The following is a 27,445-nucleotide window of genomic DNA, read 5'->3' as shown; positions in this document are numbered from 1 at the left end:
TTTTTTTTTTTTTACATTCTTGACACAAACATGTCAGTCACTGCCTAAAATATGCCTTGTTATACCCCATATTTAAACCATAGCTTCTCAAAAAGTATGATTTGCCCTTTGTTTTTAATTGATTTATATGATGTTAAATTAATATCTTTGGTTTTTGGCTATGTGGTCATAAATATAAGCCGTTTTACTTCATACAGAACAGTCATTTCAGAGATATTTGATTTATTTTTAGTTTTCTTTATCTACAACAACACAAACACTGTTTAGAAGCAACGAAACAAAAATGCGATGTTTTTATCAATGATAATGAAACTGAACTTTGCTTCTTGTCGTTGTGAAACTCAATCAGCTGCTCCTCTGAGTCTCTCGATTAAAATCCGTGTCAGCGTTGTTAACAACTGATATGATGCCGATTTTATACGATTTTTTTATTGTTTAATTGATGGATGACGTGCTGGTTGTTTTTAAGGGAAATCCTTTGAGTGATTCACACGTTTATAACGATACCTTATCAAATGATTGTTAGTTTGGCGCTATGTCAGGTTTATTATTTCCTCTCTGACGAAGACAACAACATCAAGACAAAGACCATTAAAGCCTTGTCATATTTGTCTCTGTCCAAGTTAAGACGTTCAATGGCATTTCATGAGTGGAAAGCTAAAAAAAATAACTTTAATACAGCAGAGAATCTTGATTTTAAACTTCACTTTCTTAAGCGTCAGTGCTGAAGTGCTAAAAGCTGCAATTCTTGATGTACAAAAACAGAAAATAAGACTTCCTGTTTTTCTTGTCAACTTAAAGTTCTTCAGGAGATCAGTTCTTTAAGTTTCAGCTGAACTTTCCTGCACACTTGTGCTGTGAACCTTCCTGCCGTGAATCACTCTGATGATGTGAACAGGTACGGGACACAGTTTAGCGGAGTGGAAACCATCTGCAGGCGTGTCGACAGAGAGGTGGCCCTGTTCAAACACCAGGGAGTGTCCTTCTTCTTCTGCTCTCTGTAATTTTTCTATGGCTGCACCTTTTTCAGAGAGCCAGTTCTCACAGTCAGGCCTCCCGTCCTGATATAATCACAGCCTCCTCCAGACTGAAACTTAAAAGAGACGCTTCGCTTGCATGTGTGTATCTGGGCGAGATTATTAATTAGCTGCAACCACCAACCAACCACTCTTCAGTTTTAGCTGTGGTTGGTGAGTCAGTTTTTCTGTGGTGTGAATCATAGCAGAACACTGGTTTTGTTTACATATGTTTTATTGTTTATTTAAGAGGGAAGATGTATGAGGTTATTTTCAGGTCTATAGGGGATTGTTGTCTTTTTGTCAAACCCTCAGATCATAACAGGAACCTAAAATATCCAAAGAAAACTGTGAGCTGAATATTTCATGTTTATAAAGATGAACCTACAGAGAATTATCAGCGACTCTGTGGCTCCCCTCGGCGTTACAGAGCTTTGTAGCTCATTGTGTAGCTGTTTTGGTTCTCATAGCGACTTTGGAAACCACTTAGCAAGTTTTCCAGATTAGGGTGGCAGAGTATTTTTGAGAACTGACCAAAATGTATCTGTTGTATCACGTATCAAAATCTTAAACATCAGCATTGACTCAGTCAGATTCTTAATCTGTTTACTTGGTACTTTTTTAGTACTAAGATAGTTCCTGTTATATTTCTCATTTCAGCATGTGTTCTCTAGCATATTAGAAATAGTTGCATTGTAATGGTTGGCATATACTGTACTGTACTGTATATCTCTCTTTAATGTTTTATTTATTTAGGTTAGGGTTATGGTTAGGGTTACCTAGGGGTTAACCCTAACCCCTTTTATCATTATTTTTCCACACACTCACTTAATTTTCTAAATAACTGAATTTACTAATAAATTACATTCAGTACAAGTGATCCAAAGTTTGCAGGATTTCTTGGTTCCTTCACTGTCCAATTTTTTGATGTGAGTCATAATCCTCCCTCCAAATAAGGAAGTAATGAATAAAAATAGGATCATGTCGAAATGATAATCATAAAAAAACGTACCAATGACACACAAGACAGTTACATACAGTATATTGTAACGGTGAGTGTACAAAGTGTACAATTAAAATACAACAACAACAACCATTATCACCATTGTTACGGCAGTCATCATTATCAATTGACGCAATTACTTGGCATAATGCCTCAGGGTGTATTTACATTTTAACCGCTGTGTGTAAACATGTAAGTAGCCAATCAGGTGCGTTTTGTATGTTAAGGTAAATTAAGGTGTTGAAAGATTTTTTTTGGAATTGGTACAGAAACTCAAGTATTAGCGCTAGTAACGATAAAATATTACAGCTATGTTTGAAGAGTTTATCTTTTTAAAAATCAACCAGTTTTAATGTCCTTCAGTGTGTTTGGAAAACTGGTTGGATGACTCAACAAATCATGTTTTTTGAGTTTAGTTTAAAAGAAACAGGAAATATACGAAAGCGTGGTGAGATTTTCACATGATGCGTCTCTGCAAAGGTCATTTTTGAGAATGCTGGGTTTGTACTTCCTCCTCCAGCAGCTGTGACCTTTGACCTATAATACATAGACACTCGTACAGCTTTTTTGTTTGGATATTTGGACACCACTTGTTAGTAAAAACATGGATCTCTCGCTCTCTCTCTCTCTCTCTCACTCTGCTTCTCACTTAGTCCCTCACACACACTGTTTCCATAGCCTTGTCCAAGTTTTCCTGGGCCGCTGAATGTTTGCATGTTTGACGGACCAGGCAGAGTTCACCGACCTCTAAAACCCAGCTCTGCCTTTCTCTTTGTTCTTTCTATCTACGCAGCTTTGACCTCAATCCACCTCTTATCACCAGTGTTACCCTTATCACCATTTAACCTACAGTACAGCTGTAAAACTCAGGTGTGCGTCCATTTACTGCTGTTAATTCTTGTTCCTCCTCTGTAATATTTAAATCTTCTGTCTTTGTTTAAGCGTAGTCTAACGTCATATAAAATGTGCTGTAACGTATCTTGGGAACATTGATGACACTATACACAGAGTACACAGACTTGACAAAGATTTTGCTTGTGGCTTGAAATTGTTCAGGAAAGTTACTGGATGGAAAAATTGACCTACCTTCTGAAAGTTAAAAAAGGTATTTTTTTACAGAAAGTGTGACTATTTATATAAGTCGAGTTGCCAAACAAGTAACCTGAACGTTTAAAGGGGACGGATCATGCACATGTCCAGGTCTATATTTTTAATCTTGGGCTCTACTAGAATATCTTTGCATGATTATCAGTTCAAAAAAAGTGACGTGGCTGAATCCAAATGGAAGAGGTCATGTTTTCTGTCTGCCAGCACAGATGAAATCTAAGTTTACCACAGCATCTCCGCCACCTGATGCTGATTTCCCCACCTTTGCTACAATTAGGGTACACAACTGTAGACAAAATTCACGGTTCGGTATGTACCTCGGTTTTGTGGTCACAATTCTGTACGATTTTGGTACAGCAGGGAAAAAAAGAGAGGTAGAAAATCACATTTTAGTCTTTTATTTTGGAAAATGCTAACATCCAACAATAGCTCATTGAGCGAAACTGTTGCTCAGGCAGTTTATTTGTGCTTCAGTGGAAACTATTTCTCAAACATTTTAGTAGGCTTCAGTGGAAAAAGAAAGCAACCTTTCTGTTTCCTGCAAGGAGTCAGGACACCTGCTGATAGCTGTTGTATGCTCATTTTATGGTCTAACTGTAAATAAAGTAGTTGAAACTAGCTCCACCTCCAGCAGCTACAACAGTATCATGCTGCTCTAACGCTGATGCTTCACTATTAATAATCTAATGATGTCATATAGAATAATATATCAGTCAGAGGGACCAAACCACTACTTTAACTGCAATACTTTAACTACATTTTTCTCTCTCAGAACTGGTTCTTACGACATGCCGTCTGATCACGTCAGAAATCAAATGTTTTTATCGTTGTTCTGAACGGCTTCAAGTGAGAAGCCGACCATCATGGAGAGGTGAGAGTGGGACAGCGAGAAATTGTGTCATTTCACTATGGAGATAACGGAGCATATTTTAATAATAGTGTTGCACTCCGCCAATGTTACGGGTCTCTCGTTTGTCAATCTGACGGCAGCGACACTACAGGGTAACCAGGCTACCTTGGCTAAGCCAGCTAGCGTACAACCATTAGCATGCTATAGCTAAGTGATGCACTGCCAAAACGTACTCTAGAATTATTGTTCTGCACTTTGGACTAAGTGGATTATTAAACTATTTTGACAGTAATTGTTTGGGTCACTCTTTGCACGACTGCACGCACCGAACCGTAACATCCATACCGTGACGGTTCGGGATGAATACACGTACCATTACACCCCTATCCATTATGTACTAAGCAGCACACTGGCATGGCTCAGACTCTTCATCCAGTTGGATTAACTATCCAACAATTTGTTCAGGTTAATGGATGTACAGTGAAGAAACTCCAAAAAAGCTTTCTCAGTGAGTTCTCAGCTTCACACATGATTTGTATTTAAGTAATGATTTTCCAGTGGACTTCCTTAAAGGCAGAGGAATTAGAACTGGGACTTTTGCGGCCAAACTGCCAAGGATTTATCAGAATGAGCAACATAATCAAAGCACACTCTTGACATTGTGGCTTTGGTTAAACATTAACATGAAACACCTTTTTAAAATCTGGAAAGTCAGTTTATTTGCATTCATGTAATTTTCCTTGAATGGCTGTAACTGATAAGCTAAAATTAAAATTCCCAGACTGCGTGTTCCCAGACAGTTTTTTAAACATTATTTAACCTACAGTGAAGCATTAACTGAAACTGTTTTTTAACAGTGAGAGATGACGGTCTTGTGTTACGTTTCTGTGTAGAAATACAGAATTTATCTATGTCAACAAAACAGCTCACATGGTCTGTAATGGTTAAGCCAGCATTGAATATTTAACTTCCTTCTTTCAGGTCAAAGTATAACCTCTCAAGTTTATATAATCTCTCTTCCAAGTACAGTCTGTTGTGTTTACTTATTTCATGTTTATGTGTTTTGGTGTTTATGCTGTTAACTCCAAAAACTCTCAAGAATTTCAACCACTGAAGGATTTAGAATCATTTTTGGAGAAAAAGTGCTTCTCTTGAGTTGTCTTGGGAACTTAGATAAAAGATTTTTGCTCTACAAATATGCAGTGTGATGTGAGTCAGATGAGTCTGGTTGTGACATTTTGAATAAGCTGAAGTTTATTTAGGTGTTGTTGGGGAAGGCATGAGAAGAGTGTATTGCAGTAATCTAACTGGGATGAAATGAATGCATGAATTACTGTTTTGAAGTTCCTGACAGATAAAAAGACCTGATTTTTTTTTTTTCTGAGTTGGATAAAAGATGATTTGACAACAGAATTAATATGCTGGTTGAAGTTGAGGTAGTTATCAAAGCTAATACTGAGGTTTATGCAAGAGTTAGTGATGTGTGATGAGAGGAGACCAAGATGGGAGGAAATGAAATTCTGTGATGAGTCTGGACCTATAATAATAATCTAGGATTTTAACTGTAGTTTAAATGTAGAAAGTTTGACGCCTTCCAGTCATTGATATCGGTAGTGCACGTGTGGAGGTTGTTTAATTGATTGGTGTCATTCTGTCAAAGGAGAGATATAACGGTGTATCATTGGCATAGAAATGGTAACTAACACTGTGTTTCTTAATAATATGACCAAGTGGTAGCATGTAAATGGAAAATAGTACGGGGCTGAGAACAAATCCCTGTGGAACTCCATATTTTAGCGGCACTGAAGCTGATTGATAACTCCCAGTTTCCACACAGAACGACCTCTCTGAAGGATAAGAATTGAACCAATCTAAAACCAAACCTGAAGTGCCCATTCAATTTTTAAAACGTTCAATTCAAGTATTATGATCAACAGTGTCAAAAGCCACAGACGGATACACAGGAGTAAAACAGTATGTTGACCACAATCAGCTGCTAAGATCTTTTAAAACCCTAAGGAGTACAGTTTCTTGATCTGCCCTAAAACTCGACTGAAATTTCTCAAAGAGACCATTACCGTTCATGAAGGAAATGATATGTTCTGCTGACCTTTGCAAGGAACGGCAGTTTTGAGATTGGCCGGAAATGTACTGGGTCTAGCGTGTTTTTTTAAGGAGAGGTTGTACTACTGCTGATTTAAAACAACCAGGAAGAAGGTCAGATGAAAGTGAGGAGTTATATAATAATAAGTTGATAAATCCACCAGAAATGGACAAGTTATGACAAGGGTTTCTTTAAGGAAATCTGTAGGAATGATATCAAGAGAGCAGGTGGACTTCTTCATTTTGGTAACGGTCTCAGTTACATGTTCAGTTGTTGGTTTATCAAAGGAAGTTAAGGTACAGTTGGTGCAAGGAAGAGAGGGTTCAGTGACAGTCTGGTAAACAAATGAAATATTGTTTCTAATGTTTTTGATTTTGTCAGAGAAAAAAAGATCGAAATTGTTCACATTTATCAACAGATGGTTCAACAGCAGGGAGTGGACTTGATGTGTGACTTACAACGTTGAAGAGGAACTTGGGGTTTGATCTATGTTTATTAATGAGATCATTATAATATTTCTCTCTGGCTGTTTTCACTGATTGATTAAAGGTCTTCATTAAAACCCTCAAAGTCTCCAAGTCTACAGGCTGTCTAGAACACCTCCATCTTTATTCAGTCCTACGCCATAACTGCTTTAGAGATCTGACCTCATTGGTTAGCCAGCGCTGAGGTGTGGTTTTGGGGTTTCTAGCTCTTAAGGGAGCCGCAATGTCCAGAATATTTGCACATGTTGAACTGCAAATAGTAGTTGCATCATTGATAGTCATTGAAGAGTCAAAGCTGAAGTCGAATTTAAAAACTGTGACTGTGTTATGGACATAAGTATTAAAATCTTTACTTGGATGACAAACGCACACACATAAAGAAGAAATAGAAGGAAATATAATAATTGTTGGCAGCAAATTTTCTGTCAATGATTAATTGTTTCAGCCGTAGTTATGAAACAGACGGAAACAAGACAATAGCAAGTTGTGTTTGCTACTAATAAACATTACGTGAACAAAAATAGTGAACCATAAAGATGTTCAAGGCCACTCACACCCTCGCAGGTCATTTAAATAACTGCGTCTGACTGGACCTCTGCTGTGGTTGACAAGGCGGAGCTGTGCTGGCAATAGCCTGATGTCACCAGATTATGTGGGCTAATAGGAATGATAAAGACGTTCAGTAAGCTGTAGTGTCATTAAGAGTTGTAAAAAAGCTGTCAGGAGATAATAGGTGATATCTAACATATAAGCAATATGTCAAACACACACACACACACACTGTTCTGAGAGGAGGTTTGTGTCAAGTTTCCTTTTCAAGTGGAAATTTTAACCAAATTTCCAGAAAATGGGTGAAAGAAAATGAGAATTATTAAACTGCGTGTTTCCACTGACAACTGTCATGTGGATATTAAGAGTTTGGTGCATCGGAATCAACAGCTGGTAGCGTTGATTTTCCAGTGTGATACCATTAATCGATCGCAGAAGAAGAGGGCGAGACGAAGTGACCATAATTAAGGAGCGGCAGTCGAACCTCAAAGGGTGGAAAACATGATGAAAATATGACAACGTTATTTATATGGAACATTATTTGTCTCTTTTCTTGATACACCAACTTTTCAACTTCAGCAAAGCGTTATTTTTATTTATTTTTTGTTCAGTATTTTGATTTTTCAATGAATTTTCTAGCGTTTCTACTCAGAGTTTTTTTTGTTGTTGTTTTGCCGTAGGATCATTTAGTCTCTCGCTATATGTTTTAAATACACGTGTACTGTGATAATGTCTTATTTTAGTGAAAGTTATTGATATACTGGCACCAGATATTGCTGGTTTTGGCTAAATAGATCAATGAATCAATTACTTTATTTATATCCCAAAGGTGCAGTTGTTTGTGCAGCAGTTTAACACAGGAAGACAACACAAAGCACATGAACACAACACATAAATATGAAAATTAAATAAATATAAAGGAAAGCAGAGTATAGTTACAATACAAATATATAAATAATGTAAAGTTATGAGGTGTCTAGGATTTGGGTTTGAGTGCAGATTATAGATTTTAACTGTAGCTGTACTTCGCTGTTTCTTTGTAGTTGAGTTCAGTGGTAAATTTAATATTACTGTTTAGCCTCCTGTTCGTTTATAGCATTTAATTAGCATCATGTTGCTCTCTGTATGTTTTAAAAAGGTCCAGACTCTCTGAACTGTTGTACTCTGATCTCAGCTGTCTATAAAACCTTGTGAAAGCAAATTTTATAGTATTTTAAAACATTTTTTCTTCAGTTGCACATCATGACAAGTTGTTGTTTTTTATTATTATGTGTAGTCATACCAGTGTTGTCATGTCAAGCTTCTGTATTATTGTGTTGTTGCTCTGTGATTCCCCTACATTTCATCTCTGTATTCTCTTCATTGTGTCTCTGATCTTTACTTGTTCTAATCTGTCTTCTCTTGGTTTCACTGCACCAAGCTGAAAGTATCATTAGACAGTAACCACTGTATTTGCTGACAGGGTGTGGCAACATTGTGGGCACACTGTGTGTGTGTGTGTGTGTGTGTGTGTGTTTGTGTGTGTGTGTACTTGTGCGTATGTGTGTGTGTGTTGTGACTGTTTCCTTTTTTAGCCCAGAGTGGAAACTCAACCAGCATCATAGGGATGTCGTACGCTCCTGTTAGTGTGCTTGTTAAATGTTCTCCAAACAATTCATGGAGTTCATGAACAAAATGTGAGTGTCATCGTCTGTCTGTGTGTGTTTGTTTTTGTGTGTTAGTGTGTGTGCGTGTGTTACTCTGACTTGCATAACAAGTGCTTGTTGAGGCCATGATGGCATTACGTTAAACACTGAAACTCTCTCTACAGTTGACGCTGACAGGGAGGGGAGCTGCTAAACAGATGTGTGTTTGTGTGTGTCAGACGGGTGACGTTAGATCCGAGGACGTCTATTATTAGCTCGTAATTTTGTGTTTGCAACTGAAGTTGTGATGATTATCTAACTTAGTTGGTTGTTGCTAGAGCTGGAATGATTAATTGATTAGTTGCTAACTATTAAATCACCAACTATTTGGATTATTGATTAATCATTTTGAGTCATTTTTTTTAAAGAAGAAAATTTCCAAATTCTCTGATTCCTTCTATGATAGTAAACTGAAGATCTTTAGGTTGTGGACATTTGACATCTTGGACTTTGGGAAACAGTAATCAACATTTTAAATCATTTTATTACATCTAATGAACCAACAAGCTTATAGATTAATTGAGAGAATAACCGCCAGATTAATCAGTAATGAAAATAATCATTAGTTGCCGCCCTGGTTGTCGCCAGTCGTCCCAGGTCTCTCTTTTTCAAATCAGCTGCCATACCTTATATTATTTTCTATATTTTGAAAATGATGCTCATTACATTAAAAAGTGTTCTGTTTGTTTTATACTCCAGTACATTTACACTAGCCTACTGGTCAAAAGTCTTAGAACACCCCAAATTTTCCAGTTTTTTATTGAAATGTAAGCAGTTCTATCCAGTGAATAACCTTAAATGGTATTTCAAAGTTATAAAAAGGCATTTTCCATGTAGTAATAAGCAACAACTCATAGCTTTTCTTCAGCAATGGAAGTAAATGAAGCCTTGAAAATTGAATAGGTGTCCAACTTACTTCCAAACCGTCTGTTTGTGTAAAAGCACAGAGGAGGAAGTGTGATGGATCTGGGGCTCTTTTGTTGGATCCAGAGTGACTGGCAACCTGGACCAAAAGGGCCATGCAGCACCCTGTAGTCTAGTTGATCAGGGTTTCATCCTTCAGCAAGTTTATGATCCAAAACATACCAGATACTACCTTTTTAGAAAAAAAGAACAAGATGGTAGACTTCACACCATGATAAGGTCGTCGAGCTGGTTTGGGATCAACTGAACACTGTTGCAGCTCTAATGTAAGCTAGCTTGCTAACGAAGCTGACAGTTGATGTGGTCATGAGCTTGGGGAGCATTTTTTTGTTCCCTCTTCAGATGCTCTTTATAGAATTAAATAATGAACAATCTTGAGAACAAAATGCCAGAGGTTGTAAACATCACAGCACAGAGAAAATACAAGAAGCTTTGAGAGCTATAGTGTTAGCTGTTAGCTGTTAGCTGTTAGCTCACCAACTACAGTAATTCACCAACTTTCCCTGCAGGTAGCTCCTGCGTCACCAAGTTTCTATCGCTATTTTGTGAAAAAGTGCAGATGATATGCCACTTCCTTGTGTTATCAGGCCTTAATTTCTGCTGCTTGGCTCTCAAGGAGTGCAATGTGAGCGTCTTTTGGTCTTTTTCGGTTCATGACAAGGAACTTTACTTCAAAAACTAACTTTAACTTTTCCATGAAATTGGTCCCTCATGATTTCAAGGACTTATTCACTTTTCTCTGGTGCTACTACAAGACTAAAATTTCCACTTGCACAGAAGAAACTTGACATTTACTGAACACATTCATGCTCCCCAGAGGAAGAACCCATTTGATTTTAATGATCCTAGTGGCCTTTTCTCTGGTGCCAAATACTTAAAACCACCAGTAGTCACTTTTTAGATGTCAATAAAATGCTTATTTTTGTGGTCAGCCTGAATGTGACATATTAATTTAATGGCACAAAACGGAAAATATTACTTTTATGAACTCTTCAAGGTGGTTTATTCCCGTAAAGCCGCTGCCTTTTGAGTTTTACAGCCACCGCAGCAACAGTTACAGTGTCGAGTTTAGGAAATGAATGTAAGTCAGTGGAAAGCCCGCAGAGATAAGTGTGTGTATGTGCGTGTGTGGTCAGGCAGCTGTGTGTGTTCAGTTCCTGTTATCTTTAACTGTCATGCTTGTTTCCTTCTGCGTTTTATGGCTTTTTTCGAGCGTGTGTGTGTGTGTGTGTGTGCGACGTGACTCTGTGGTGACAACATGGCTGTGTTGCAAAGTCTCGCGAGTGAGGAAATAAGAGTCGAACTCTCACTGGGAATGTGATGGAAACATAGTTTGTTGCTTTTGTTAAGCTTTTGTGGAGATCCTTTCAATGCAGTAATTCAGGATTTACCCAAATTTCTACTGTTATTTTTGTAAAGATGTGATTTTTAGGTTACTGATAGGTTAAATAATCAAGTCAGTTCAATTCAATACAACTTTATTTAACAACAAATGCACACAGTTGATAGATAAAGAAAAAAATCATGTTAATCTCAAAGCTAAAAGCAATATGAGGCTATAAGCTTAAACAACTGTATATGTAGAATACACAAAGTAATGAAAAGCTCAGTTCATATGTTTTATATATTACTTTTTAGACTTTTATTATTGTATGTATATGAACACTGTTTCTTCTTCTCTCCTCTTCTCAGAGTTCTCAGATTGATCCGGAGGAGTTGTTCACCAAATTGGATCGGATTGGTAAAGGATCCTTTGGAGAGGTGAGTGTTTGTAGATAATCTGTAGATTTTTACTGCGTTGAGAAACTGATTTTTGATCTTTTTTTGTCCCAGTTTTGCCCAGTTTTTTGACTCTTTTCTAATCTTCCCCCCCCCCCAGGTGTTTAAAGGTATCGATAATCGTACTCAGAGCGTCGTCGCCATCAAGACCATCGATCTGGAGGAGGCTGAGGACGAGATCGAGGACATCCAGCAGGAGATCACAGTTCTGAGTCAGTGCGACAGTCCGTATATCACCAAGTACTACGGCTCTTATCTGAAGGTAAGACAGGTCGAGAGAAATTTACTGGATTGCTTAACGGCACAAAAACAGGAAGAGGGGGTTGTTCTTCCAGGGAAAACTGGGCTAAAATGTTTACTTTCTGGTGACAGATGAAGGTTTTTATCCTGTTCAGGGAGGGTAGATTGGAAGGAAATGGGCTGATGGGAAATGTAGTGAATAATTTGGAGAAGCGCTAACAGAGATAGATGTTGATTGTCTCCACATCCTCTCATTTGTTTGTTTTCATTTCAGTTAACAACAGTTATATGAAGGTTTTTTAAGGTTACTCATCATAGCACATTTAAATCAAGTCTTAAAGGAAACAGACTTAAAAGATATTTTTCTTTCAGACTTAAATGACTTATTCTTTCTCTTTCAGGGCAGTAAACTATGGATCATCATGGAGTATCTCGGTGGAGGTTCTGCGCTCGACTTGGTGAGTGATAAAGCAGTTTTTAACCATATTTATTGCTAAGAGTGAAATCTAGGATAACTTGTTTGGTGGCTACTACTGTAAGGAAAATTCATCTCACAGTTTAGTATGTTTCATTTGAAATAAGGCTTGATCATTGTGGTACATTTTGTGGAGTTTAATCATGGTATATTTTTATTTTAATCAAAAGAAATAAACAGAAATCCAAAATCTGGGTTCACTATATAGTTGTGAGGGAAGTTGTGGTTCTATAAAGCACAAATTTAAAAGCTGTTATGAATTAAATGTAAAGAATAACATGAGTAATCTTATACCACCGTTACAGTACCGTCAGTTCATTCTTGCCTCATTTTCTCTGTTGAGTCTTGTCTTGAAGGCGTGTTTGAGTTCTTATGTAACACCTCGGGCATATCATCGAGTGTTTTATACAGTATGTGTGTCATCATTTGGCGTGTCTGTATGTGTGTGTGTGTGTGCAGCTGCGGGCAGGTCCGTTTGACGAATCTCAGATTGCCACCATGCTGAAGGAGATCCTGAAGGGTCTCGATTACCTGCACTCTGAGAAGAAGATCCACAGAGACATCAAAGGTACAAATGGGATTAAACAGTACAGGGTGCCTGATACCTGCTGGTTAGATTGTGTGATTTAGCACGGCACTTGCATAAAATTGGGGGATTTGTAAGATCCATTTTTAACAAAGGATAGTCAAAAGTGCTGCAGCAGAACCCTGACTTTTATTCCCTTGTGTGGGTCAAACTCTAAAAACACTACACATCCCACAATGCAACTCAGTAGCATCCTTCATGAGACCCTCCCTGACTGGTAAATGCCCACATCCTCCAGTTTATAAGGCAGGTTTTATGTTAAAGGTTTATAGTTTCCAAAACCAAAGCACCACTTGGTGAAGGCACTTTTGTATATTTCCTAAGACTTGACGCTGACAGACACTGTTATGAAAGACTGAGTAATACTTCCTGTGACTAATAAATAGAGCTGCAAACATTAGGGCGATTAATTGATTAGTCAGGCGAAAGAAAATTAATGTGAAACAGGGATGCAACTTTATTTTCATTATCGATTTAACCTGTCAATTATTTTCATCATGAATCGTTTAGTTCTTTGGTCAGAAAATGGTGAAAAATGTCGATCACTGCTCCTGAAAACCCAAGATGACGTCTTTAAATGTCTTGTTTTATCCCGACCAACAGTCCACAACATAAAGACATTCAGTTTGCTATCATAGAAATCAGAAAATATTCACATTTGATAAGCTGGAACCACTGAAATTGGACATTTTTTGGCAACTAATTGATTAATTGACTAATTGTTGCAGCTCCATCTTCTACTATCTTGATAATGGATTAATCATTTCAAGTAAAAATGCTAAACATTTGATCTCAAATGTGACAATATGCTGCTTTTCTTCGTCATATACAACAGCAAATTGAATATTTTGACATTTTACACTGTTAGTCAGACAAGACTTTCCCATTACCTCTGAGAAATTGTGAATGCCATTTTTTCACTGTTTTTTAACATTGTATATCCTAGAAAATAAGAAGATAATCTGCTGAAATTCCCGCATTTAAAGCAGCTACTATGTGAAGAATTTCTGACTTTGACGCCCCCCTGGTGGTAGAATGAAAAAGACATGGTGGCAGGCCGCAGATTTGACCCAGGACACAGACAATGAGCTTAAAGTAGCACAGACTGAACCGGTTTTCAACAGGATGTTTTATAATGTCTTACGCCATCAGAATAGCTTGAAAGATGCTTTAATTGTATAAAAAAAATCTACACATAGGAGCTTTAAAGTCTTCAGTTTCCACCTGTAGAAAGTTCATATGCTTTATTTGCTTGAAGCGCATGATATGTCTTTAAAAATAAAGAAATGAGCACATGAATCAATAGTGATAACAATTATTTCCTTTAGCTGCCAACGTCCTGCTGTCGGAGCATGGTCAGGTGAAGCTGGCGGACTTCGGGGTGGCCGGTCAGCTTACGGACACGCAGATCAAGCGGGAAACCTTCGTGGGAACGCCATTCTGGATGGCTCCTGAAGTCATCCAGCAGTCTGCCTACGACTCTAAGGTCAGATACCTGTGTGATTTTACTGCACTCAGACCTTCATTTAACACTTTCTTTCCTTTAAATTGCAACTAAATAGGTTTTAAGTGTGTTAGCTGTCTTGCCTTCAGCTCTTAGAAACATTGACCGTTTGCTAAACCCCTCATTCAAAACATTAATTGTCCAATCGTAGCTTAGCAACCGTAACTAGGCATGACAGGCCTGTCAGGCTTTGGATTTGGAGGGTCATGTGTTGTTTTTTTTGTTTTTTAATCCCCAAAAAACCAAAAAACCAAAAATACAAGGGCATGCTTACAAGATTAATTAAACTGTGTGTTCAGCTGCTAAAAGTATCCCGCTAAAGTTAGCATACCTGGCTAACTTAAGTACAGACCGTAGTAATCCGGCACTATTACCAAAGTCAAGATATACAAACTTATGCAGAGTTACAGATAATGTTAGAAAATCCGGTGTAAAACTGCTCCCGGATGCTTCTAACCACTAAAATCTGAGTTTAGGGTTAACGTTAGCTTCTCTGTTTCAGATTTGGGGAAAGTTTACCTGGGATTTCGTAGCCAAAACTTATAGATTCGTGCTCATCTTCAAATCTCTTTGTCATGTAAATGTTAAAACATAACATTTGAACAAGGTTATGTCAAAAAGAACTAAGTCTGGTATTAATATTGTTCTTATCGTACTGTGCTGCAATAACAAAGCTAACAAGCTTTTAAACTGTGTATTTGCGGTGCTGGATTAGAAAGGTTGACAGGCATAGCAACAGTAACTAAGAGCTCAGGGCTTAATTCATTCATATGTAGCTTTTTTTATAACTTAATTGTTATTGTCTTTATTTCCAAGTTTAAAACAACTGGGCAGAGTTTCATCAATTAGAGAAAAAGCTCCAAAAATGGACGGTATTTGTCATGTACACATATTTTTTAGGCTTGTTAGGCAGAAGTGTTAAATATCTTGTTGATTTTGCTAAGTTAAAGCGTTCATTGTTCTCTTTGTGCCTCAAACACACACTAGTAGTACAATATAGACCTTGTTTTGTCATTCATTAGATTGTCAGTGATTTGGTGTATGTGAATATCTCATTTCTCAGATGTATTGATTGTTAAAAGTTCATCTGGGTCAAACATACAGTTTATGGCTGTGGGATTCCTCTGTTGCTTCTACACTGTGCGCCGTATTTGCATATCGTCATAGCGACCAAAGCCATGTGGATTTGTTGTTGTCTCGCTTTGAGTTCGTTTGCATTATTTCCACAGTGATTTTATTTGCATCTAATAGAAACATCTCTTACATCCTGTTGTCTGGACTGTAAATGAGAAAAGTCTGAATGAATTCTGGTGATATTTTTTTTTAGCTGTTTGATGTTTTCTGTAACTAATTATAAATCTGCAATGATCAGCTGATTAATCAATTAGTCAAGTGTCAAATTTAATCAGCAACTATTTTGATAATTGATTCATCGTTTTGAGTAATTTTTTTAAGAAAATAATTCAAAATTTTCTGGTTCCAGCCTGTCAAATGTGATTATTTTCATCTCAAGCTTTTTGGAAACAGTGATGGACATTTTTCAACATCTTCTGACATCATATAAACCAAACGACTAATCCAATAATCGAGAAAATAATCAGATTAGACTGATTAATTGTTAATGGAAATAATAGTTAGCTCCTGCTCTGTTTAAATACTTTACTCAGTACAGAGCTGCAACAATTAGTTGATATGTCGGCTTGGAGAAAATTAATCTGCAACTATTTTGATAATAAATTTATTATTTCAGTTACTTTTCAATCTAAAAGACAAACATTCTTTGCTTTTAGCTCCTTAAATGTGAATATTTGCTGCTTTTCTTTGTCATATAGGACAATAATATAAATATTGGTCATAAAAAACAAGGAATCTGAAGACGTCACCTAAACGATAAAGGGCATTTTTCAATATTAATTACTATATTAAGTGATTAATCCAGTAAATAAACGTCAGACGAATTGATAATGGAAATAACTGCAGCCCCGCCTCAGTGCATCATATCTTTATATCGATAGAGAAAAAACACTGGATGCTAAATCGAGTCATGCAACTTTAAACGAACCGTTTTCCTCAAAGATGATGTAAAGAGAGTCCAGTTGTTGTAATTTAAAGGGGGATTCCGTCTAATCTTTTCCCTCTGTTAGTATGTTTGACGTCAAGTAGAAATGCCTATTAGCCAAACAGCTGCACCTGCTGCCATCAAACACACACACACACACACACACACACACACACACACACACACACACACACACACAACTAAAAGACTTATCGTCGGATGTGATACCCACTAACAAAGTCAACAAAATGTCTTTTATGAAATTACATAATAAGGTGACGACTGCTGACCGGCGTTCATTCTTTGTTTGTTTCAATACATGTCTGAGAAATGTGTGTGTGTGTGTGTGTGTGTGTGTGTGTGTGTGGGGTGTGGTGTGTTGGCAGATCCATAAGGGTGTGTATACTTTAAGTCTTAACGTGGGTTGATTCATATTGGGGTGTGTTTGTGTGCTCTAATCAGATATAGTGTAGTCAATGTGTGTGTTCTGTGATGTTAAATGTCACTTTTGTCCTCAAATGCCCGCAAGGCTCGAGTCTAAACGTGAGTGAGTGTGTGTGTGTGTGTGTGTGTGTGTGTGTGTGTGTGTGTGTCTTTTCTGTTCCCATATGTGTAATCATAATTTATTAGTCACTTTTTGGGCGTCAGAGATGAAAATTGGAGGCTTATTACGTAACGGAGAAAAAAAAAAGAAGATTAAAGTTTCACTGGAAACAGAACGATAAAAATAAATATCTTGAGAAACGTTTGTGTGTTTTTAACCAGAACAGAAGCTTTTATCCAAAATATGGTTTATTTTTACAAATTTTTGATTAATGTTTTACTTTTTTGTATTAACTGATTGTGGATTTACTTTATCAAAAGTAAGAGGCAGCAAGAAAAGTATTAAATTCATGACATGTTTTGATCATTAAAACTCATTAAAACAATAATGAAAGCAGCATGTCGTAGGGAGGTGGATTCGCCTTTGTCTTGTCAGCTTTTTCTTTTAATTTGACGAAGATGTTTTTTCAGTCTTCTGTGGAGGGGGAAGGAAGACAACGTCTGACTTGTTGAAACACCAAAGACAGTTTGCAGACGCCGCTCGGTTACGTAAATGACAGACGTAACCTGAGCAGTTAGAACAAGCTCACAAATAAGGACTGCCATTGTGTGTGTGTGTGTGTGTGTGTGTGTGTGTGTGTGTGTGTGTGTGTGTGTGTGTGTGTGTGTGTGTGTGTGTGTGGTTTGTTTCTGACTCCTGATCTCAAAGCTAATTTGTAGATCAGGTCATAAAATGTCATGTACAATTTGTACTATTCATATGGGGACCTTGTAGACTGAACAAAGCAGTAATTTGACTTAAAGTGACAGTAACTGACTAAACTCTACTGTAACTTTAGCCAAAATAAAACCGGTGGGTTCAAATATTTATCTCAGAGGATATTTTGGGATGTTGGAGATGCAGTTTGGTGTTTTTAAGAAACTGCAACAGTGACCAAAACCATACCAGAACTCAATCTTAAAGGAATAGTTTGACATTTTGGGAAATACTTCTCTGTGTATTTAAAAACAAAGATTAGCTTAGCATAAAGACTGGAAACAAGGGGCTACGGCTAGCTTAGCACTTCCTATAGTGCAGTAACAAAATCCACCTACCAGCAGCAACGTCTAAAGCTCACTAATTAACATATTAAAGACATTTTTTAAAGCAGAAATGTCAAATATTTGCCTGTCGAAGCTTTTGGATGTCATGCATGACTGTATTCTGAATATCTTTTGGATTTTTTTTTACTGTTGAACGGACCAAACATGACATTTTGAAGATGTCAACAAAGGCTGTAAGAAATTAAAATGGGCATTTTTCACTATTATCTGTCAATTTGTAGACAAAATTGACACATTTTCAGTTATTCGATGATAAAAACAGTTGTTAGTTGCAGCCTTAGTTTAATTTGTACAAAAAAAATGTGAAAAAACAACCATTTGTGGTCTTAAGTGACTGTTTCATGGACATTTGGAGAGAGCTAGCTGTTTCCCCCTGTTTTCAGTCTTTATGCTAAGCTAAGCTAACCATCTCCTGGCTGCAATTAAGGCCAAACTATTCCTTTAGACTCGCAACTCTGTAAAATGCTCCTTTAAATATATAAAGACGAATATTTCTGCACATTGATTGCTTGGACCAAACTATTCTTTTAGATAAAACAACAAAAAAAAGGAGCACTTGCAAATTTTTGGATTCTGCCTTCAGTTTTTGTCTGTGTGACGTTTTCATGCACGATGGTTTGATCTATCACATTAAGTCTTTTTCGTAGGATACATACGGGTCATCATGAAGACATGTGGTGTGTGTGTGTGTGTGTGTGTGCGTGCGTGTTTTATCTATGTGTGTCCACAAGCTGCCATATGGTCAATGTGTAACAGTAATAGAGTTGAGGAGTTAACAGTCAAATGGTGACCGAGCATCCTGTAATGTGACCCTGAGCAGCTCTGTTACGACTGTATTGTGTGTGTGTGTGTGTGTGTGTGTGTGTGTGTGTGTGTGTGTGTGTGTGTGTGTGTGTGCGTTCTTGCCCAGACTGACATATGGTTAGTGGGTGTCACAGCCGTCAGGCAAACAAAAAGTCAACTCTCATCCAAACCACCTGACTGTTACTGACTGTTTGCATTCGTGTACAAATAGCTGCGTTACTTCTGTTCCTGACGTGTTCGGACACAATAAGTCAATCAACAAAGTATTAATTAATCAAGTGTAAATACCATATTGACATATTCTGGGTCCAACTTCTTAAATGAAAGTTTTATATCAGTGTAAAGTTAATATCTTTGGGTTTTAGACTTGAAAACAAGATATTTGAAGATGCTGCCTGATCATTTTTCACTGTTTTCCAACATTTTCTTTATGGCAAAAATATTTATTCATAAAAGTAAAATAATAATTTTCTGCCTTAAAAAAAGGTAACTTTGGGTTAAAAAACTGGCCACTTTCTTTCTGTTTTGAGCAATGGTTTGCAGGAGTTGCAGGCTTCTAAAAATGCATCTGTTGGTGAAAAACTGTATTGGATATTTGATACTTTCACAAGAAGCTGCCAAAATCCTGTTCAAACCCTCCTGTCACAACAGATCCACACACAGTGACTGCAGATCCAGTTTGGAAGTAGAGCTTGCAACAAGTTTGGTTAATCAATTAGTCGATTGAGAGAAAAGTTACTATTTTGATAATCAGTTACTCGTTATGAATCGTTTAGGAAAAATACAGCAGTTTACTGGTTTTAGCTTCTCAGTTGTGAATGTTTTACAGTTACTTTAATATCTGTTGGACTGTTTGAATTGAGGACGTCATTTTGTAAACAGTGATGGACATTTTCCACCATTTTCTGACCTTTTTAGACCAAACAAACAACAGAAATAATGATAGTTGCAGCCCTGGTTAAAAGTAAAACTGCCATACAAACAGCCCAGTAGCATGGTTAGCATTTAGCATCGTGTAGACGGTGTAACTGTGTGTTCTTGAACTGAATCTCCACCCAAAAATGTTTCTGTAGTTTTTAACAGTTGTCAGTAAATGTTTGTAGTTTGGTTTTGTTTCCTCAGAAACGGCATCTGCGGTCAGTTTGGATTTACAGTGATTAGCTAGCTTGATAAGTTCTGGCATCGTGTACTTTCACAGTGGTTAAAAGGAACAAGGGAACATAAACCATGAGGAAAGATTATAAAGTTTAATTGCTAACTGTCTGTACTAACAGGTGCAAATGTCCAATCTTGTACGCAAATGTATGTAGGTTGGTGCCAAATGTAACTTTACACCAGAGTGTGTTTAATTCTGACTCTGTGTGTGTGTGTGTGTGTGTGTGTGTTTTTGGGACCTTTTCCAGTATAAACACAGACCAGTAGTCTTCATGGGGACCAGAGCCTGGTCCTAAAGAGGCAAAACGTTTGGTTTAGGCTGTCCACAACGAATGGAAGTCAATGCAATATCCATAACAAGGATAGCTGCGTAATCTTGTGTGTATGTGTGTCTCTCCAGGCTGATATTTGGTCGCTGGGCATCACCGCCATCGAGCTCGCCAAAGGGGAACCTCCGAATTCAGACATGCATCCGATGCGGGTTCTGTTCCACATCCCCAAGTCTCCTCCTCCGACGCTGACGGGAGATTTCTCCAAGAGCTTCAAAGAGTTCACCGAGGCCTGCCTCAACAAGGACCCTGCCTTCGTAAGACACATATTCAATCTTAAATTTCTAAATTTGCTCTAATGAACCTTTATTTTTCACTTTATTGTATTTTTGCTGCTAGATAGAGGCCCTACAAATGGTATTTATATGCTTTTATTGCTATTTAAATAGTTAAAAATCAATCATGTGAGACTTCCTGCCAAGCAAAGTAACTAAGTACATTTGCTCAAGCACTGCAAGCATCTGTAATTTACAAGAGTATTTCCATTTTATGCTACTTTATACTTATATCACACTACATGTCAGAGGGAAATATTGTACTTTTTACTACATTTATCTGACTACTGTAATTAGCAGTTACTTTTGAGAGTAAGATTTTACATAAAAAACATATGATGATCTTAGAAAATATTGTTACAATGATTAAACCAGTGATTCAACAACACAGCAAAGCAGAGTCCAGTCGGGGCTGCTTGTCATGTTTCAGATGTTCCCCTCTAAACTTCTCACATGGTTTCATTTAAATAACCATTTGAGGCTCAAAGACCTCAAATTATCCAATATTTCACAAAACAGCAACAACTTGAGACCCCTCAGATTTATCTTATGACCCTTTGGAGGCGACTCAACCGCTGGATTTAACCACCTCAATGTATATAAAGACGTTCAAACTAGCTCCACCTCCAGCAGCTACACAGTGATACACCAATATTAACAAAAAAATAATGTAATAATACATATAATAAAACTCACAGGGACATTTTGCTGCAGCATGCTTACCTTTACTTTTCATACTTTAAGTACAAATTACTACTTGATAATTTTACTTAAGTATGATTTTTTGTACTTTTCTATTATCAAACAGTCTTCTTAGTGACATTATTGACTTATTTTGACTTTTCAAATCGATATTTTTTAAATTTTTCCCAAGTTTTTACTCTGTTTTTTCATGTTAGTCACCCTGATAAGCACATGGTTAACTCGTGTTGAGGTAGTCATTTTTTCATTCATGTAATTTTATATCGTTTTGGTTGGGTTTTGAGTCAGATAAGTGTTTTTGATGTCATTCATTTTAAGCCAGCTCTCCTTTACTGTGTGTGTTTGTGGTTGCATCTTGCTGCCCCCTGGTGGACAAACTGCTCCTCTCCCTCTTTCTGCCTTTTCTGCTCTGTCAATTTGTCTTTCTTCCTGTAAGATACTGCTTTAAGATGAGTAAAATTTCCAAACTTGGCAAATAATTCACTTTTTCTGCACTTTGGGAGACAACTCTTTCTATTATTTTATTAATCTTTTTCTCTTTCTGAACCTCAATGAAGCTGCTACTAATAAAAGAGTCGACCAAAGACAGTAAATGTTCTGCTCTCTTTCTCTGCAGCGTCCCACAGCCAAGGAGCTGCTCAAACACAAGTTCATCGTCAAACACTGTAAGAAGACGTCCTACCTCAGCGAGTTGATTGACAGGTACAGGAGATGGAAGGAGGAGGGGCACAGCGACAGCAGCTCCGACGACTCTGACAGGTAATTTCATTAATGTTGTTCTCGCAATAACTGTTTGTTTTAAGAGATCTAACATGTCTACACTCCAGTTAAAACAGGAAAACACTGCTGTTGTACGTCTGAATACACACATATGTTCACCGTGCAGTGATTAGTGAGTAATATAAGCTGTTTTTGTGTGTGTTTGTGTTAAGTGAGTCCAGTAACAAGGAGAACAGCGATTCTCCTGAGTGGTCCTTCACCACCGTCCGTAAGAAGAAGACGGAGGGCAGGAAGGTCCTCCACGGGACGGTCAGTACCATCTATGTGTGTCTCGAGACAGCTTGTGGAGAAGAGAAATGCTTGTAACGTTGACAAAATGGTCGGATCTTGTTCAGTAATTTGTTTGTTTGAACATTAGTGTAAAGCTGCAGTCAGATGATGTGGCCAAAAACAGGAGGGGACAGGAAATAGCGTGGGTAGGGTTGAAGAACGGCTATAACAGCAGGGGACAACGACGCCGTCATGTCTTCACTGTCATTATCCTCCGTCATTGTCATTACTTTCGCTGCAGCCAGGCAGCATCTCTTCCTCTCTGCTGTTTGTATTATTTAATCGCCTTACAGTCTCAAACCGGTTGGACAGCGGAACTCCTCGCAATTTCACATGTCGAGGTTCATTTAAGAAGTGATTGTGTCTCGTAAGTTTCACATAGACATGAACAGGAAGTGAAATCCACTCCGACTGTGTCAGAACAGAAGCAGAAACTACCTGTTGTTTTCATTACTGGACAAAAAAAGGTTTTATTGTTGTTTTCAGAACAACACCTGCGTCAGTGTTCAGTTGAGGAGGTCAGACTCACTTATCCAAGTTTCTTTGTTTTTCTTAAACTGACATTTACATTTAAATGTAAGTAGATTTTTGTCCTACTTCTGTTTATGTCTCTCACTTGCTTCAAATATTTTCTTTTTCAGAATAACCAGAACTATTTGAAAATGAAAGAAATAATTGATGAGACTAGTTGAAGAGTCTAAGAAATTACTACATTTGTATTATTCCAAAATGCATTTTATTGCAGTAACACAACTGATTAGTGAAACCTGTGAAGTTTGTGGTGAAACTTACATTAACACTGAGCTTTATTAGTCTCATAATCAATAAATAATACAGATGAACATAAATGGACTCAAAGTAAATTTTACTCAAACTATTCCACTGACCTTTTTAACATTATAAAGGTCAGTTTAGGAAAAGTTTTGGGATGTCTTTGAAAATAACTTTAAGTAAAATTATGATCAATTTAAGACTTTATTTTAAAAAAAAATCCCCAAAAATCTAAAAATTGTCATTGAAAAATAATAAAAATGGTCATTTTACAAAAGAACTATTTTTTATTAATTAAGCTTTTTTCTGTCAAACTTTTAGAATGGTAGATATCCTGTTGTACAATTTTGTTTTGTTTTTAGTGATATAGAACTGCAATAATTAAATCCCCCACCTTGTTTTTCCTCTTTTCATCCTCCATATCTTCCTCTTCCTCTTCTTTATCTTTTGCAGGGTCAGGATCAGCTGAGTAAGTCCGCCAGTCTGACCACAGTCATCTCTCCTGTCTTCACTGAGGTTAGTACACAAAGTCATGCAAGTATAAAAGATCAAATGATACGCATAACAGAAACCACATGTGCTCAGCAAAAACAAAAGAGATATCCTTAACAACTCTGCAAAATATGATCAGCAGTTTGCTTGGACCAGCAGTTTAGAGTTAAATTGTGAGATGTTTACATTTGAATAGTCGCTTCTTTTTGGTCACCAGAAAAAGTTTGTAGTTTCTTTTTCCACCACATTGTCTGTATTAATTTAACTTGCTTCAAATTTGATCTCCCTACATGATTGTATTATAGATTTATTTTGAGGGAAAATATGAACTAATTCATGTTTTCAGCCTAAAAATCATCATATTTAAAGGACGAGTCCATCTGCGTTCTTTTCCGGGTTGTTCAAATGTAAACACCCAAAAAGCTGTGATGCAATTTAGAGCGCTGATGACCTTCCTGGTACTTCAACTAAAATTTTAATGTTCGGTTTTGAATACATATGGAACATTACTGGGAAGCTACAGAATGATATGAGAATCTCAAAAAAACAAAAAAAAATGGGTCCGTCCTTCAAGAAATTTGACTCCAAAATATTTGAATCAGGATAGAAAAAGCTCAGCATGTGTAATTTGTGTGTAAATGCAGAATATAAACTCCTCCACAGGTTATTAAAACCCCTAAATTACTGAAAACATCTGTCCTCAATAACACACCGAGACAAAAGTCATGATCTTCCTACAGAATTGCTCGTTTTCTGCAAAAACAGAGGTTGCAGATGGCAGAAATATTATATTGTCTTCTTCTTCTTCTGTAGTTGAAGCAGCAGCACAAGGAGCACTCTGAGCAGCGATTGGCCATCGAGGAGCTGGAACGCAACATCCGATTGGCTGAAGACGTCTGTCCAGGCATCACGGACAGGATGGTCACACACATCATTGCCAGGTACCAGAAGTACGTTTGTCATTTTCTAAATTATCTTCTTGTATTTTGCTTTCTTTTGTTCAGAATTAATATCTTGCTGTTGTTTTCTTGAGCTTCTTTAGGTTCTTTTTATTTTTCTGTAATTCTTCACCGTCTTTTGTCTTGATTTCTTTCTCTCTCAGTCTTAGTACGTGTTCAGAAACTAAGATGTCTATGTCCTCCTACATCAGATCATTTGTTTACCAAACGTCTTCCTTCTCTCCCTCTCCTGATTTCCGTCACTCGCCCCCAGATTCACGACCAACTGAGGAGTGGATAAATCGAAAAAGGAAGTGCGTGGAATGAAGAGAGACTGTGTCTCCGTACGGTGACGCTGCTGGACGATTGGAAACGGAGGAGATTTGCTGTGCGATGTCTCCTCGCTGTACACACACCTGACACACATACACATATATACATACATACACGCACACACATACACACACACATACACACACACTACTAATGTAATATATACACTATATATATTATATATATATATATATATATATATATATATATATATATATATATATATATATATATATATAATATATATAATATATATAATATATATATATATATATATATATATATATATAATATATATATATATATATAATCACTGCTGCTGGTTGAAGAACTTTTTCTCCCTAAATTGGATTCGAATAACAGCTGCATTTTTGGTCTGAAGGTTTGAAAATACAATCAAAACGATTCATTTCTCCTGTTTAGAGACACGAACTTCTCTAAAAATGTAATCATGTCTTGAGTTTTGAATATGTTTAAAATAAAGCAGGCCATTTTTGTCAGACAGTTTTCTAATATTTCTAAACCTTCTAAATTACTTTTAATGTGCCTTAATTCTTTGTAATTATCAACAAGAAGATGTCACTTTTTCATGGTGACGTCATGTTTTTGTTAAAACCGTACACAGAAAAATATAAAGAAGAGGGCTCTCGTCCATCAGCAGTGCTATGTTTCGTGTCATGACTTGCCTGGACTTTGTAGATGTCTATATGTTTGTTCAGTAGCACTTGAGACAGATAATATGCCAATATTGCATTTGTTTTGTTGTCTTCAGTAATGCTTTAAAATTACAGTTCCCTGATACCGGAATTCAGTCAATGTTGGGTCTACCCATCAAAGTGTACTACATAAAGGTTTCAGCTTTCAGGGTTAAATTTTGTAATTGTCACTCTGATTTTAGTAATGGAAATTAGAAAAGGTATAAATATTTATAATCCACCACTGAAACAATTTTGAGAGGAAACTCAAGTTACTTTTTTGAACATTTTACTAATTTGGGAATTTTAGAAATGTTTTTTATTTCCGGAGATTCCCATTGAACAGTTAACAGTTGGAAACAAATCAGCCGGTTAGCTAAGTGGCTGTTAGCTGTTTAACGGACACACATGGTATCTTCTCATCTAACTCTTCGCCAGAAAGCGTATTTCTCAAAATGTCTAACTTTTTCCTTAAAGGTCCAATGTGTAGAATTTAGTGGCATCTAGCAGAACAGACTTGGAATGGAATATAACATTCATAAGTATGTTTTAATTAGTGTATAATCACCTGAAAATAAGAATTGTTGTCTTTTCATTACCTTAGAATGAGCCCTTTAAATCTACATAAACAGCAGGTCTTCTTCCATGGAGCCTGCCATGTTGCCCTGCCATATCGCTACAGTAGCCCAGAATGGACAAACCAAACTTCGGCTCTAGAGAGGCCACTGTAGGTGCTCCTACACGCTTGGAAAGGGAGGGTGAGGGGAGGGGTATTCAAGTTGGTTGCAATCAGCAACCTCACCACCAGATGCCACTAAATCCTACACACTGCACCTTTAAGAGTAAAGACCCATTTTTTGACTACTTTTTGGGAGCAACTAGGCTCTGGCTAATCAACAAGTAGCTTGCTAACCAGTTAGCTTACTATCTAGTTGTTGTTGTAGCTGTCCCCAAAGTAGCTAGCTTAATTTACTCCATGTTGTATGTCTGAAATCCTCAAATTTATTTAAATAATGCTAGTTATGTTAAAGTTTCCCCACCTTGAGTGTTCCAAACAGCTGCCATTTTAATAAAATCAATGTCTGTGTTTGCTAAGACGTTAGCGTCAAACTTTTTGGTCGAATGAAATGGTAGTAATGGAGAAATTTTGACAATGACATAAGTCTGGAGGTAATTTAAGTATTGGCTATGGGTGACGAGATTTGATTGTTTTCTGGGAAGTGTGTAGTTCAGAAAGTATCTGGTGGAAATATAATTTCAGTGATGGCAATTGAACAAAATGAAAATGTTCCTGTAAGCAAGGTACAAGCACACAAAGGTCTTCCACTTGCTCATGAAAAGTCTGTTTTTTAATACACATTGAGTTTGGGAAAACATTAAGAACTCTCAACTTATTGTTGAGTTGGGACATCAAAAAGTAGCACAGATTGTTTTCATGTGCATAAAGGGAACTGTAATTAAAAGTATTACTGACAGTTTGTACCAAAGACACTATAAAAGTTGGTCATTGTATATTTTTGTCTTTTTATATTACCATAAGGGATACGACAATGCTTGTTTGGGGGAGGGGAGGGGAGGAGGGGGGGTGTAAAATGAAAGATGTAAGATTTTGAAGAAATGTACTCGTTTCTTTTTTCTTTTTTTGTAGCGGGACGTAGAGTTTTATGAATAAATATTTAAGTTTGATTGAGAAATTTGTGGTGTTTCTCTTACTCCATTATTTTGCTGAAAGGAAAATGATCAGGAGTAACAATCGGTATCAGTACACATGTACAAAGTTTGGAGGTCAAAAACTGTTTTTGAAATTGAAATTTGGAGGTATATTGTGAGTAATTTTTGAGAATCTGTACTTATATTTAGATTTCAGTTACTTTTACTTTTATTATAA

At 37.0% G+C, this 27,445-nt stretch overlaps 1 protein-coding gene across 2 annotated transcripts in view; it reads left to right on the top strand.

Moving 5' to 3' along the window:
- stk26 (serine/threonine protein kinase 26) overlaps positions 1-25,053 on the top strand; it is a 30,241-nt gene extending 5,188 nt beyond the window's left edge. The window contains exons 2-12 of one of the 2 annotated variants that reach the window (XM_067579024.1): positions 11,416-11,484; positions 11,603-11,764; positions 12,144-12,200; positions 12,677-12,785; positions 14,132-14,289; positions 20,373-20,558; positions 21,895-22,037; positions 22,211-22,307; positions 23,553-23,615; positions 24,405-24,532; positions 24,804-25,053. In XM_067579024.1, the coding sequence (XP_067435125.1) occupies positions 11,416-11,484; positions 11,603-11,764; positions 12,144-12,200; positions 12,677-12,785; positions 14,132-14,289; positions 20,373-20,558; positions 21,895-22,037; positions 22,211-22,307; positions 23,553-23,615; positions 24,405-24,532; positions 24,804-24,819 (1,188 nt within the window). In that variant the 3' untranslated portion in view covers positions 24,820-25,053. Of the gene's footprint in view, positions 1-11,415; positions 11,485-11,602; positions 11,765-12,143; positions 12,201-12,676; positions 12,786-14,131; positions 14,290-20,372; positions 20,559-21,894; positions 22,038-22,210; positions 22,308-23,552; positions 23,616-24,404; positions 24,542-24,803 lie in introns of both variants that reach the window. The other variant, XM_067579023.1, reaches the window with a different exon arrangement.
- The last annotated feature ends 2,392 nt before the right edge of the window (positions 25,054-27,445 follow it).

Source organism: Thunnus thynnus, chromosome 22 (assembly GCF_963924715.1).
Source record: "Thunnus thynnus chromosome 22, fThuThy2.1, whole genome shotgun sequence".
Taxonomy (NCBI): Eukaryota; Metazoa; Chordata; class Actinopteri; order Scombriformes; family Scombridae; genus Thunnus; species Thunnus thynnus.
The sequence above is the reverse complement of the archived record's forward strand: the minus strand, read 5'-3'. Positions and strand labels throughout refer to the sequence as shown.